At 35.1% G+C, this 12,416-nt stretch overlaps 2 protein-coding genes across 4 annotated transcripts; one reads left to right on the top strand and one right to left on the bottom strand.

Annotated features, from left to right (window-relative positions):
• On the top strand, positions 834–6,524 carry LOC18612074 (aspartate aminotransferase, mitochondrial). Of its 2 annotated transcripts, XM_007048665.2 has the most exons (11): positions 834–1,248; positions 2,071–2,156; positions 3,857–4,063; positions 4,198–4,303; positions 4,443–4,547; positions 4,693–4,865; positions 4,961–5,120; positions 5,610–5,705; positions 5,805–5,899; positions 5,997–6,082; positions 6,160–6,524. In XM_007048665.2, the coding sequence occupies exons 1-10, from the start codon at positions 1,075–1,077 to the stop codon at positions 6,067–6,069; spliced, it is 1,275 nt and encodes a 424-aa protein (XP_007048727.1). In that variant the 5' UTR covers positions 834–1,074; the 3' UTR covers positions 6,070–6,082; positions 6,160–6,524. The 2 variants fall into 2 exon arrangements, with proteins under 2 accessions (XP_007048727.1, XP_017982313.1); XM_018126824.1 differs by lacking the exon at positions 4,443–4,547.
• On the bottom strand, positions 6,778–12,410 carry LOC18612073 (shaggy-related protein kinase zeta). 2 transcript variants are annotated; one of them, XM_007048663.2, is made up of 12 exons: positions 12,261–12,410; positions 10,642–10,734; positions 10,277–10,336; positions 9,906–10,178; positions 9,755–9,829; positions 9,600–9,656; positions 8,775–8,915; positions 8,611–8,661; positions 8,437–8,532; positions 8,092–8,175; positions 7,716–7,817; positions 6,778–7,313 (listed from the first exon to the last, which is right to left on the bottom strand). In XM_007048663.2, exons 1-12 carry the CDS (start codon positions 12,360–12,362, stop codon positions 7,218–7,220), a joined length of 1,230 nt encoding a protein of 409 aa, XP_007048725.1. In that variant the 5' UTR covers positions 12,363–12,410; the 3' UTR covers positions 6,778–7,217. The 2 variants fall into 2 exon arrangements, with proteins under 2 accessions (XP_007048725.1, XP_017982320.1); XM_018126831.1 differs by lacking the exon at positions 12,261–12,410 and adding an exon at positions 11,896–12,087.

Below are 12,416 nucleotides of genomic sequence, written 5' to 3'. Positions count from 1 at the left end.
TTTTTTTTAAAAAAAAAACTTAAGACAAATAAAACCGTTATAATAAGATCTGACGTATTTTGAGTTGAAATTTATGGATATACTTCAAAATTTATGTGCCAAAAAGAAAATGTAAGTTTCAATACTTATTAGTTTCAACATTTTCCTCCAACAATCAGAAGAAATGTGCTCAGTAGTCTAAGTAGCAATTATGAAACATGCCACTCAATTTCCGTAAATATTCATTCATTTCTAATTCAAAAGACTTGCCTTCCACATTGTTTTTTTTTTTTATTTAATTGATTTTTTTCAAATACACTGTACTTAGCATTTGGCATACACGTTATAAGAGTAAGTTATACACATTTGACATGTATAACCGTTTCCTTTTTTTGTCTTTTATATTTTTATACTAACATTTGTTGACACTTGAATATTTGCATTTTTATTTATTTTTAAATAAAATATCTTTTTTATATATGTAATTTTTTTCATAAGATTATAATCTAAAAATATAATGAATAAAGAATTATGAATCAAGTAAATTTTTATTTTAAATAAAATGATTCAATGCAATTAGAAATTTTATCTATACATAAAAAAGAACTTGTTAGTATACTTTTTTATTATAATTGAAAATTATAATCAATTAAAAAAGGATTGTTAGTTTTATTTTCATGTTTAGTTTCATTTTTAATTTGAAATTATAAAGTTAATAGTCTTGTGTATCGCCCGCAGTCAAAACTGACGAGAAGTCAAACAAACCAAAAGCAGCTAGGCAGGCAATGACGCAAAGCAATCAACCTAAAGGTTAAAGTCGTAATATCCGGAGAAACCCGTGTCAAAGGCAAAGACGTAAAGCTCCAATGGGAGCATCCTCACGCATTTCAAGGTCGTTGCAACAAATTTCTCAGCCGGATTCGATTCGCTTCCTCCCAACATGTCCACCATTTTACTCGTATATAAACACTAGCAAAACTTTTCAACTGCACTACTAGCAGTTGTTTTGGTATATTTATTTCGTTTCATCGGTAAACGTAAAACCTCTTGCTTTCTCACTCTGTTCCAATTACGAGCGTCTTTGTTTGTGGCGATATGGCTATCCGAAGAGCGATGTCAGGGGGGCTCATGGGGCGGACGGCGGTCCTTGGAGAGAGATCCATGTCGTCTTGGTGGCGTAGCGTGGAGCCTGCTCCGAAGGATCCGATTCTTGGTGTTACGGAGGCTTTTTTGGCCGATCCCAATCCCGATAAAGTCAATGTTGGAGTCGTATGTTTCTTTTCTTTTCTTTTCTTTCTTTCTCTTACGGATTTGTTCTTTGACTCTTCTGTTTCTGAGCTGCTCTCTTTTTGAAACGACGTACGCTAACGAAACGTTTAATTATTGCTTCTCAAAAATTGTACTACTTCGTTTGAGCTAATTGTGTAAGCCTCTTTTGCTTGGTTATGTTTTTGTAAGTTTCTCTGTTACCAAACAGACAAACTTGGGCTCTATTTGATCTTCGATGTCCCTCTGTACTTTATCTAGAACTTCTTAAAAACAAAAGAGGTAAATAGTAACTGTCGGAGTAAAATGAAGAAACAGTTTCCTTTTTATACAATTGAATACTGCAAATAATTTATTCTAAATGCATAATTATTTCATATAAAAATAAAATAATTTTATAAGGTTATTCTTGAAATACTATTTTACTTTTTAATTATTAAAGGTTTTTTTTTATCTCTTTTTGTTTCGTAGCATGTTTTTACTTTTTCAAGTAAACTGTGAATAGTAAAAAACTAAAAATATTAACCAAATAATACCTAAATCTTTTTTTTTTATGTCTTTACATTGCCCTTTTTTGTTTTAGGCACAGTGTTTTTTTTTTGCAAGTTTTACATTCGTGGCTTCGTACAGTCGAGTTGAGTTCTATTTTTGGGATTAAAATATGGGTAATTAATTCAATAGTAATTAAGAAATTATAGAGCTTGAACAAGATGAAACAGAACATTAATACCTGTTGTCTGTTGACAATTACAGGCAATTTTCTTTATCATTCTGAAAATACGAAAGGCAATAGAGTAGTTGAACTTCCTTACGCTTTGTTTTCAGGGTGCTTACCGTGATGATAATGGAAAGCCGGTCGTTTTGGAATGTGTTAGGGAAGCCGAGCGAAGGATTGCTGGATATTTGAACATGTAAGCATTTTAATCATTTAACTTTGTTCTTCTAAGTTCTAAGTCATAACTATAGCACAAAACGTAACTAGTTAGGCTTTGTTTTATTATTATTGGTACTAATTACATTTTTTTTTCTTTTGTAAATTATTGAAAATAAAAAGTATGTTCCATAAATAATGCTTATTCCTGACAATTATGTTTGGATGCATGTCTTGGTCACATTTTGGCTCGTATTACTATTTAATTTTACTGTTTAGCAATGTTTTTATTTTTTGGTGGAAACGGTTTATCAACTTTTAAGGAAGCAAAATCCAAGTCCTAAAGTAACAACTGAGGCTCTGTTTTCTATTATTTTTGTTTCGTATTTTTTTTATAAAAAAAAATAACAAAACTATCAATAAAACAGATAATTGTATTTCACAATTAATTAAGTGCATTTTCAATTATTTTTTATTTATCTATTTAAGATTAGTTGTCACCAATAGTAATGAGTCCTGTTGAAGTTTTATTGAATTTCATATTTGACGGGTTGGTAACTTTTTTTGGGTGGTCCCATGGAACTAACCCTTTTATCTCCCACTACCCATTTGATTCCTTTCATGATGTTGACACTTTATGGTTTAGATCATGGTTCTGTTGATAAGTCTTACAGAATATTCTTGTCTAGCCCTTTTCTTGCGGCTTCTTCTTTTAAAGAAAAGGTAGTCGTATGATTACTGGATATTACTAAATTTTGAGACTTAGCTTAGTGGAATTAGAAGATGTGAAATTATTGAATAATACAGTTACTGGTTTGTTAAAGTGGATCCTGTAGGGAGCTTAGATACTAAAATGCAAGACTTCCAGAATGATAAAGGAAGGTAGTCCTATGATTACTGGATATTATCTGGTCTTAGTTCCACCTTTGTGGCAATGGTATTTAACCTAACTAAAATGCAACCTCTATGAAAATGATTTAAGAGTGTATGGACTAGAAACTTCCTTAAAAATGAAAGTTTTTTCCTTGATAGATCTTACCCAGAATCAGAATTGAAGCATCTATCAGTATATCTTTTGAATTATATTTTTTCCGTGAATCTGCCTTGCTGCCCTAAATATAATTTCTGGAAACGGGAAAAAGAAAGAAAAAGGTCTAGTAACTCAGAATTTGTCTCTGACTGGTATAGCTTAGATCCTTAAACAATTATCAAAGGTGGTAGCATAGGACCGTTAATTTTCATTTTGAATATTGTATATAAAAGCTCCTAAATATAGGAAAATCTTTATCAATCTGTCTGTGCTCGACTATATGTATGTTTTTTCTATTCTTATGCAACTGCTGGAACTAACTTTGGATTGGCCTTATCTGGAAAGCACCCTTGGAATGCTAGTCAGTTACATTTTTCTTTACAAAGTAGACCAGCATTTTCTCTGTTAAATCCTTTCTTTGTGCATTGATACAAGAACAAGCTTCCATTCATCATGCCCTTTTATTCTGTTCCTGTGAGATGATGGTTCATATATGCACATATATGTGTTCGACTGTGCTTATATAACATCCTTTGCATGTTCTTTATTGTCTTATAGATGGATTGTATTGAACCTCATGGATATTTAATTCTTTCAACATCCATCTTCAGATGGTGGAATTTATATATTCAATCATACAACTCGTTTCTTATTCTTTTTATTTCCATAGAATTGATGGAAATGTTCTCTGTATGTTGTCTTTTGATTAGGGAATATCTTCCTATGGGAGGAAGTGTGAAGATGGTGGAAGAAACACTAAAGTTGGCCTATGGAGAGAATTCTGAGTTGATAAAAGACAGAAGGATAGCAGCAGTCCAAGCTCTGTCTGGGACTGGCGCATGCCGACTTTTCGCGGACTTCCAAAAGCGTTTTCGTCCTGATTCCCAAATCTATATACCAGTCCCAACTTGGGCCAAGTGAGTCTTTATTGTCTTTTAAATACTATGCCTCCTCACTTGCCTCTTTTTCGTTGGAGGACCTGGACAAGTCCGGTTATAAGATTGAGAAATCTCTCTCTCATTTCTTTTATTGCTTTATGGGATTTCAACAGCCACCACAACATCTGGAGAGATGCTCAGGTCCCGCAGAAAACTTACCATTATTATCACCCTGAATCTAGGGGTTTAGATTTTGCAACAATGATGGATGACATCAAGGTATGCAAGGATCATCCTACAAAACCTGAATATTGGAATTAATATTTACCCTTATTCTTTATTTCCATTAGTTGCTTAATTCCCCTTGACTTTCAATGTGTATCATCATTGCCAATATTATGTCCCTCTTTCTGCACAGAATGCTCCAAATGGCTCATTCTTTCTACTTCATGCTTGTGCTCATAACCCTACTGGTGTGGATCCTACAGAGGAGCAGTGGAGAGAAATCTCACACCAGTTCAAAGTAAATACTCCTTCAGAGCCCCTTCTTCTTTCCCCAAAGTTACTTCTTGAAACAATTTGTACCCTCTTGTTCACTTTTCATGCTCTTGTCCTTTCCAATTGTCACTACTGCTTTGCCTTGTTTAAACATTATATTCTATTTTTAGGTGAAAGGTCATTTTGCCTTCTTTGACATGGCATATCAAGGTTTTGCTAGTGGTGATCCAGAGAAAGATGCAAAGTCCATCAGGATTTTTCTTGAGGATGGTCACTATATTGGAATTGCCCAATCGTATGCAAAGAATATGGGACTCTATGGCCAGCGGGTAGGATGCCTCAGGTAAGTGTCTCTTTAGCATTGGAAATGGAATGCAGAACGTTTTGCTTATCAAAGTTTGACTTCCTGATACCGATTGTCTGCAATAACCACTGCAGTGTGCTTTGCAAAGATGAAAAACAAGCAGTAGCTGTGAAAAGTCAATTGCAGCAGCTTGCAAGACCCACGTACAGCAACCCACCTCTTCATGGTGCACTCATAGTTTCAACCATTCTTGGTGATCCAGACTTGAAGAAACTATGGCTCAAAGAAGTTAAGGTAATATTGCAAGGCTTTTTTATTAAAGGTTTGCAATTAGTCTAATTATACAAAATGACAGCAGGTGAGTATATGTGAGTGATGTCCTTGGTTATTGCACGTTCTAGGGTTAAGGATGATCATATAAAACCCATGGAAGCATGTACTTGACATTGAACCCAACCGAGCTTCCTTAGGAGGGCCAGTTAGGTAGCACTAGAACACTTTTAAGCTTCTGTACGAGAGACTGTTTGGTAGCGATTTTGGGTGGAGTGTCTGGCGGAGTATCTGGTTCTCAAATGAACTTTTGATAGATTTTAGCAAATTTCCTATTTTATTCTATCACAGTGCAGCCCTGAGATGAACATAGTTGAATGTAATAAAGTAATTATCTGTTATTTCAAATAAAATAAAAAAAGTAACTATCTTTTTAATATTATTTTTTGGGATTACCTGAAATTGACTAAACTTCAAAAGGAATTGGACTTATTCCAATATTTTTCTCTCCAGGTCATGGCAGATCGCATAATCGGAATGCGAACAGCTTTACGAGGGAACCTTGAAAAGCTAGGGTCACCATTATCATGGCAGCACATCACTAATCAGGTTTGTTAAGTTTGTCAATTACTTGTCTGAGTATAAGCTGACTTATTTTATGCAAGTTAGATGGTGGTTAGCGATGATAATCCTTGTTATTTGAAGCAGATAGGGATGTTTTGCTATAGCGGGTTGACACCGGAACAGGTGGATCGCTTGACAAATGAATTTCACATCTATATGACTCGCAATGGTAGAATCAGGTAATATATCTCTGAAAGCAGTTCCTCTCTCTTTCTGGACTGTTGGTGCACGCATCAAGAGCGAAAACTTATTTGCTAATGTTGCAAACAAATGCAGTATGGCTGGCGTTACAACGGGCAATGTTGAATATTTGGCTAATGCGATTCATGAAGTCACAAAATCCGCATAGAATTGCTAAGCAAGTAATCAATCTCTCTCTCTCATTTATGTATATATTGCTTTCAGCTCATCTGTGACAAACAGATTTATGTTCTCATAGGAAGGACGAGTGAGCGAGCATCACGCATGCCGTACTTGGAGTATTCTGCAGCATCATTTCTCCATTGAACTGTTCTTAGAATAGAAAGAGGTAAAACATTTGATCTCAAATCTGATTGTCAAGAAAGGGCAACGACAGTCGGTGGCGCTATTTAATTAGCCTTTTTGTAGTTAGAAATAAAACGGTGCACCAAGTATTTTTGAAAGCATAGTTACAACGCTGAATAATTACAATGTAACGAATTCGTGGCAGCTAAAGTTGATGCCAAAGGATGTATGGTGTTCTAATTTTTACTGATCAAATATCTTTATGACATGGCCAAGTCCATTAAGATAAAATAAAAGTGGAAATTTAGTGATAAAAAATGGATGGGATCTTTCAACTTTTTGTTAGTACAAACTGAGTAGTAAGTAATATAACAAAAACTAATGTCTTCTCTCTGAGAGAAGAGCCACTACGGAAACAAATGCAATCAGTAATAATGGGCATTGCCACGAGGAGGCCCAAACAGCTGGCTGGTTGCCGGTTTAACTTCCCCACTTTCAGCATCACTTCATAATGCCTTCCATCAGGTTTCAAACAAAACTTAAAACCGCGCGTAGTGGGAAAATAACAAAATAAAAGAAGAGAAAAGGGTGGAACTTAAATTGATGAAATTCGGTTTATGTCCACATGCTGCAACAAACATATGTAAAACTAGCGCAACATTTAAGAAGCAAGCCAAACTAGTACGTACAACTCCTTCAGCTTCGGCTGGGCTATTTCTCCTAGCTACACATGGATTGCATCACCTTTTTTATACTCCTAGCTCTGATCAAAACAATGTACAAAAACAGGGGAACACTATGTTGTAGCTAGAATGACATGGTAGACAGATATCGCCAACTTCCATGTTAAGCCAGAAGAAGCCAGTATATGCATACATCTTTGCGGGGCAATAAATCCACTGAATAGGCTAGAAAGCTTGGTTTAGTGACCAGGAGCTCCGTCCGTCCTTCCTTTGCGTTGAACCCGTCCACTAACAGAAGACTTGATTCCTTGTATTGCTTTTTCCACATTTACGTACCAGCTGGATGTGGAAAGCCAAGACCCATCTGCCGCCTCACATGCTCTGGTATCAGCCTGTTGATTAGCTCAGGGGAAGCTCCAGCTAACTATAAATGAATCAGACATGAAAAGTCAATGGATAAGGGATCACCAAGAAAGAGAAGGGATCAGCACAAACAAAATTCTGTAACACATCATGCCTTGTTGGATGCATGCAATCCTGTTGATGTTTCATGCAAAATGTTCTGACGTGCATGAGAACACAGAATCAGATAAAGGAAAAGGAAAAACCAAGTGCTATAAACAAGGGGCTTATGTTGATCATAGTGCAGACACACAAGTAAGAAGGATGAGGGCCAAGTATTAATGTACAAGCTCGTTGGCTTCCATAGTTCTTTGCAATTTAGTAGGCATGCAAACAATCAATAATGCATTAACAAACAACAATGCAAGTGCCAAACATACTTCCTCAAAACTGTTTGAAACAAATAAGATAATGAGAATCATACTTCTTGTTTAAAGTTGAAAAGTGGGGGTAAAGGACGGCAATTTGGAAGGCGAGCATTGGGTTCACGTAGTTCATCAAAGAAAGGATGCGCTAATGCTTCCAGCTGCAATAACAAAAAAATAGAAGAGGCCAGTAAGAAATACAGTAATTATTCACATAATTTAATGTAGATTTTTGGAAGACATGTGAGGCTCTTCATATTTGAATAGGGGAAAAATTGCAGTCCGGACATGAAATCTTTTTTAGTATAGTAAGTAAATGACAAAATAACTTGCAAAAATGGCCTTTTAATTTTGGAGCATAGTGATAAATTTTCATCAAATGACGGGAGAAGTTAACTCAATCTTAACTATCCCAAAAAACAAAAGTTAACTCACCGCAGTACATCGGAGACTTGGTGAATACTGAAGAAGGCGTGAGGCAAGGTCAATTGCTTCAGGAGGCATACGCTTGTGGAAAACCTGAACCAAGGACATTGTTATACACGTAATCAACTTTAAAATTATTGAAATAGAAATCCCAGTCCATAGTTATTTGTTAACTTGTAATGGCATCAAGGCCATATGCCAGTATTATCCATTTCTTATACATGCTTCTAGTAGAGGCACACTTTTTTTATTATTTTATTAAAAAAAGGCAGACGTTTTATCCTGGCTCTAAATACATATTCCAAAACTATTAAGCAACTGCCATTTCCGAAATGCAAATAGTAAAAGGGATACCTTATGCCATGGGTGGGCTTTGACTTGAGGGAATCTGAAATCTGTATAGTTGGGATTCATGCAGCGAATTTCCTCTCGAGTTGGAGTACCAAGAACCTACAGGAGAACATTATTACTAGGCTAACTAACTTGCATGAACCTCAATAACAAAAAATACTTGTAATAAGCCTTCACCTTGATAATCTCTACAAGTTGGTCAACTGCATTTTCTCCTGGAAACAAAGGCTATGGAAAAAAAAAAAAAAAGGAAGCAAACCAATATTATTGAAGACAGCTTTGAGTATCATTCAGAAATTTATTAGTAATGACTCTGAGAAGATTACATGGAAGTTACTAACCTGGCCCAAAAGAAGCTCGGCAAGCACACAACCTGCAGACCAAATATCAATTGATGTCGTATATTCTGTAGCACCAAATATGAGTTCTGGAGCCCGATAGTAACGAGAACATATATACGATATGTTTACTTCACCCTTTACCTGATGGAAACCATGAAAAAATGTATTAGACAGAAGTCAGTGAAACACAAAACAACATACAACACCTCAGTTAGGGACACATTTTTGACCATCTATGAAGATCAAACTTTATAGAATGTGCTACTCCCAAGACCAAAGGGTTACAAACATGTCACCCAGAGCAAGAGTTGCTTATGCACAAGGCCTTGCTGAATAAATAGCTATCACCAAATAGTCTGAGGATATATGATCATGTGTAAACTTATGAGACACATTTATCTGGAATTAAAATGCCAAGAACTTCCAATTCAACAGACACAATAAGCAAGTTCCAAAGGTTAAGTAAAACCAAGACATGTTTTACTTAACATATATGCATCAGCTTCAGTTAAGCAACAGCCTGAGTAAATGTCAATCATGAAAGATATTTCTTAACATATATGGAAAAATTAAATAGTCCACATGCCTGCAATGTAAACAAAAAAAAAGAGAGAGAGGAGATCCAGGATACAAAAAGGTAAAGCAACTGCAGTTATATTGTTTTAAGGCTCAGATGAACAAGTTCAACATAATAAGTTGCGATTGCCTAGAAAGTGTCAGGAAACAGTTATAACTTATTGTTGTCCATCATTAATTCTGAGACAGGCGCTTAACAAAAACAAAGAAAAAAAAACAGAAACAGGTGAACAATAATAATGCACATACCAGGACTTTTGCACTCCCAAAATCGCAAAGCTTAACCTGGTGGGTAAGAGGATCAACCTAACGAATGCACAGGTATTAGGTTGGGAAAAGTTGATATTGCTGAAAACAGAAAATGAAACAAAGAAGAAAGAAAGAAAGAAAGAGAGAAAGTATACCAAAAGATTTTGTGGCTTCACATCTCTATGGCAAACCCCTTGAACAGCATGGATATATGCCAGCCCTCTGAAAATCTGAGTGACATTTCCATTTATTGTCAGGATTTAAGAAGTGAATAAATAAAACATCCAGAAAGAAATCAATCCATACTTGATACGTATAGAGTTTCACATAAATGAGGGGCATCCTCTGGTTCATATTGTTGTAGTGCTTGAGAACCCGATACATAGTCTCAGGAACATACTCCATAACCAAATTTAGAAAAAGCTCATCTTTACTTGTAGTGGAGAAAAAACAGTGCTTCAGAGACACCACATTTGGATGATCCATTAAGCGCATCAATTGCAGCTCACGGTTTTTATACCGCCTGTCCTGCAAGACTTTCTTTATTGCCACAGTCTCACTGGTTTCCAAGCATTTTGCCTGTAGAAGGATGAGATAAGGGACTCAATAGACCAAAAAAATTGGAACTTACTTCAGTAGTTCAATGTCAACTAGTCCTGAAGCATAAATGTTTGCACCTGAAAAACAATTCCAAATGAGCCAGTGCCAACAACCCGTTCTGCCATGTAACTTATGGTCTGCAAGGAAGCAAACAACTATCATGTAACAGGAGGAACCAAAGAACCACAGAAGAAACCAATAAACATCAGCAATTTTTAAGTCTTGATTCTCAATTGGGTTATATATAACGCTTAGATAGAACAAAAGAAGAAAAAGGAGAAGTCATCATAAAAGAACCAAAATACTTATATGGCAATCATCAGTTTTCAACGAAAATAGACAATTAATTCTTTAACTTCAAATAAGAGCATACATTATGACTTATAAAATATAAAAGGACAAGGAAAGAAGGTATAAAATGGAAAGCAGATAAGGTGCCAACCTGTTTTGGTTCACCATTTTTGCCTCCAATGGTGGTGGAAATGATGTGGCCAGTGACTTGATTGTTGCCCTCAACAACAGGAGCAGACATTTCCTGTAATCATAACAACAAACAGGATCAATTAAGGCACAAACGATAGCCTAGCTTACTTCCTGTACACCTTTTCCCCCTATTGAAGGCTATTTCTGCATGTGTTGATGAAACACATATGCACAGTTGTAACCAGCTGGTACTAGAATCCATCTCAAGTGGACCATAAATCATACATAAACATGTAGTAAAATGCCTTTTAGTAGCAAAACTGATGTTTGATATTAATCATTACTTCACTAAACCGCAATCTATGTTGCACCACTTCCATTAATGCATCAATGAAAAAAAGATATTATGACCTTGATCCTGATTGCAAATTTCCGGTAGGTTGCCATTTCTGGAACCAGGTTATCATTAGGCGTTTGTGAAAAAGACAATCTATGGATGGAAAGATATCTCAGATAGGGGACATCAATTAAACACATGAACTTTAAATCAACTATAATAAATAAATACCTACAAAGAAGAAAAACAATCAACTACTACAAGCATATGGGTATTGCATAGAACTAAAAGGCATCTCAAGAGTGCAAAACTGGAAGAAGAGCAAAGCACAAAGATCTCAGCAGTTATGTATAGGCGAAGCATAATACACAATGACCATAACTCACAAGAAAGAATCACATGCCCCAAAATAAATAAAGAAATCCATTGCAAAAAAGAGACTGTTATAAGAGAATCAGAGGACATTCACTTCCAGAAGCAAACTACAAGAGATTGAACAACAATCTACCCAAAGAAAAAAGAGGTGCCATAAAAAGCTTTCAGGAACCACAGCAGTTGTTTGCAACACACAGGAAACTCGTAAAAATTAAATCACTCAATTTTGGTAAAGAATCAAAGATATAACAACAAATTTCACTAAAGTATTACAAAAAAAAAAAAAACCCAAAATCATACAAAAAATTAATTTAAAACATAGAGAAATTTAGCTAACAACAGAGTTTATAGACTAAACACAAAATAAGAAAAAAAAAACCCTAATTCTCTGTTTGGCAGCAGGGACAAAAAGCAGAAAACAGTAAAAGATAATGAAGATCCTAAATCTAAGCTCATTTTAACTTTTTTTGCATTATAACACTTGAACTAAGCAAATGCAACTATAAAAATGAAACAACCAATAAATAAAAAAGTAAAGAAAAACCTCAATTCTTATTTTACCTTTTACTTTTGCTTAGATTTTCTCAGAAATGAAGTAACTGAACCCGAAAAACAAACTTAGTTTCAAGATCAAGATCTTCACCGACTAAACTTTTCAAGACAAAAAAAAAATCATATAAACGGTATCACTAAAAAATGAAAATTAATCAGAATAGAATTATAACCTTTAATTCATATTAAAAAAAGAGAAAAATAGTTTTAAAAGATAAAGAAACTAAAAAAACACTTAAATCGATTTAATTTGAGTGAAAAGAGAGAGAGAGAGAGAGAGAGAGCTAGATCAAAGAAGATCTAAGCAAAAAAAAAAAGGAAATGCCAATCTATTTTTACAAATATAAATATAGTTACGAAGGAAAAAAGAAAACCTTATCGGAGTCCATATCGGAACGGCGTAGTTTCAGAGAGTCATTGTCAGCTGGTGGTGGTTGTTGTTGTTGAAGCTGAGTCCCCAAGGGGTTTGAGGCCATGTGCTTTACAGCTACTCTCTCTTTCTGTTGGGTTTTTTTTTTTTTTTTTTTTTT

This window comes from Theobroma cacao, chromosome 1, assembly GCF_000208745.1.
Source record: "Theobroma cacao cultivar B97-61/B2 chromosome 1, Criollo_cocoa_genome_V2, whole genome shotgun sequence".
NCBI lineage: Eukaryota > Viridiplantae > Streptophyta > Magnoliopsida > Malvales > Malvaceae > Theobroma > Theobroma cacao.
Note: the sequence above shows the minus strand (reverse complement) of the source record. Positions and strands in the feature narration are given on the sequence as shown.

What these genes read in the sequence shown, in the direction of transcription:
- LOC18612073 (XM_007048663.2), bottom strand. Translation starts at nt 12,362, where the DNA reads ATGGCCTCAAACCCCTTGGGGACTCAGCTTCAACAACAACAACCACCA. An exon ending in TGAAACTCTATACGTATCAA is followed by an intron (nt 9,830 to 9,905) that starts GTATGGATTGAT and finishes AATGTCACTCAG; the next exon opens with ATTTTCAGAGGGCTGGCATA. An exon ending in CCGAGCTTCTTTTGGGCCAG is followed by an intron (nt 8,662 to 8,774) that starts GTTAGTAACTTC and finishes TTTTTTCCATAG; the next exon opens with CCTTTGTTTCCAGGAGAAAA.
- LOC18612074 (XM_007048665.2), top strand. Translation starts at nt 1,075, where the DNA reads ATGGCTATCCGAAGAGCGATGTCAGGGGGGCTCATGGGGCGGACGGCG. An exon ending in AAATCTCACACCAGTTCAAA is followed by an intron (nt 4,548 to 4,692) that starts GTAAATACTCCT and finishes TTCTATTTTTAG; the next exon opens with GTGAAAGGTCATTTTGCCTT. An exon ending in CAGCGGGTAGGATGCCTCAG is followed by an intron (nt 4,866 to 4,960) that starts GTAAGTGTCTCT and finishes TAACCACTGCAG; the next exon opens with TGTGCTTTGCAAAGATGAAA.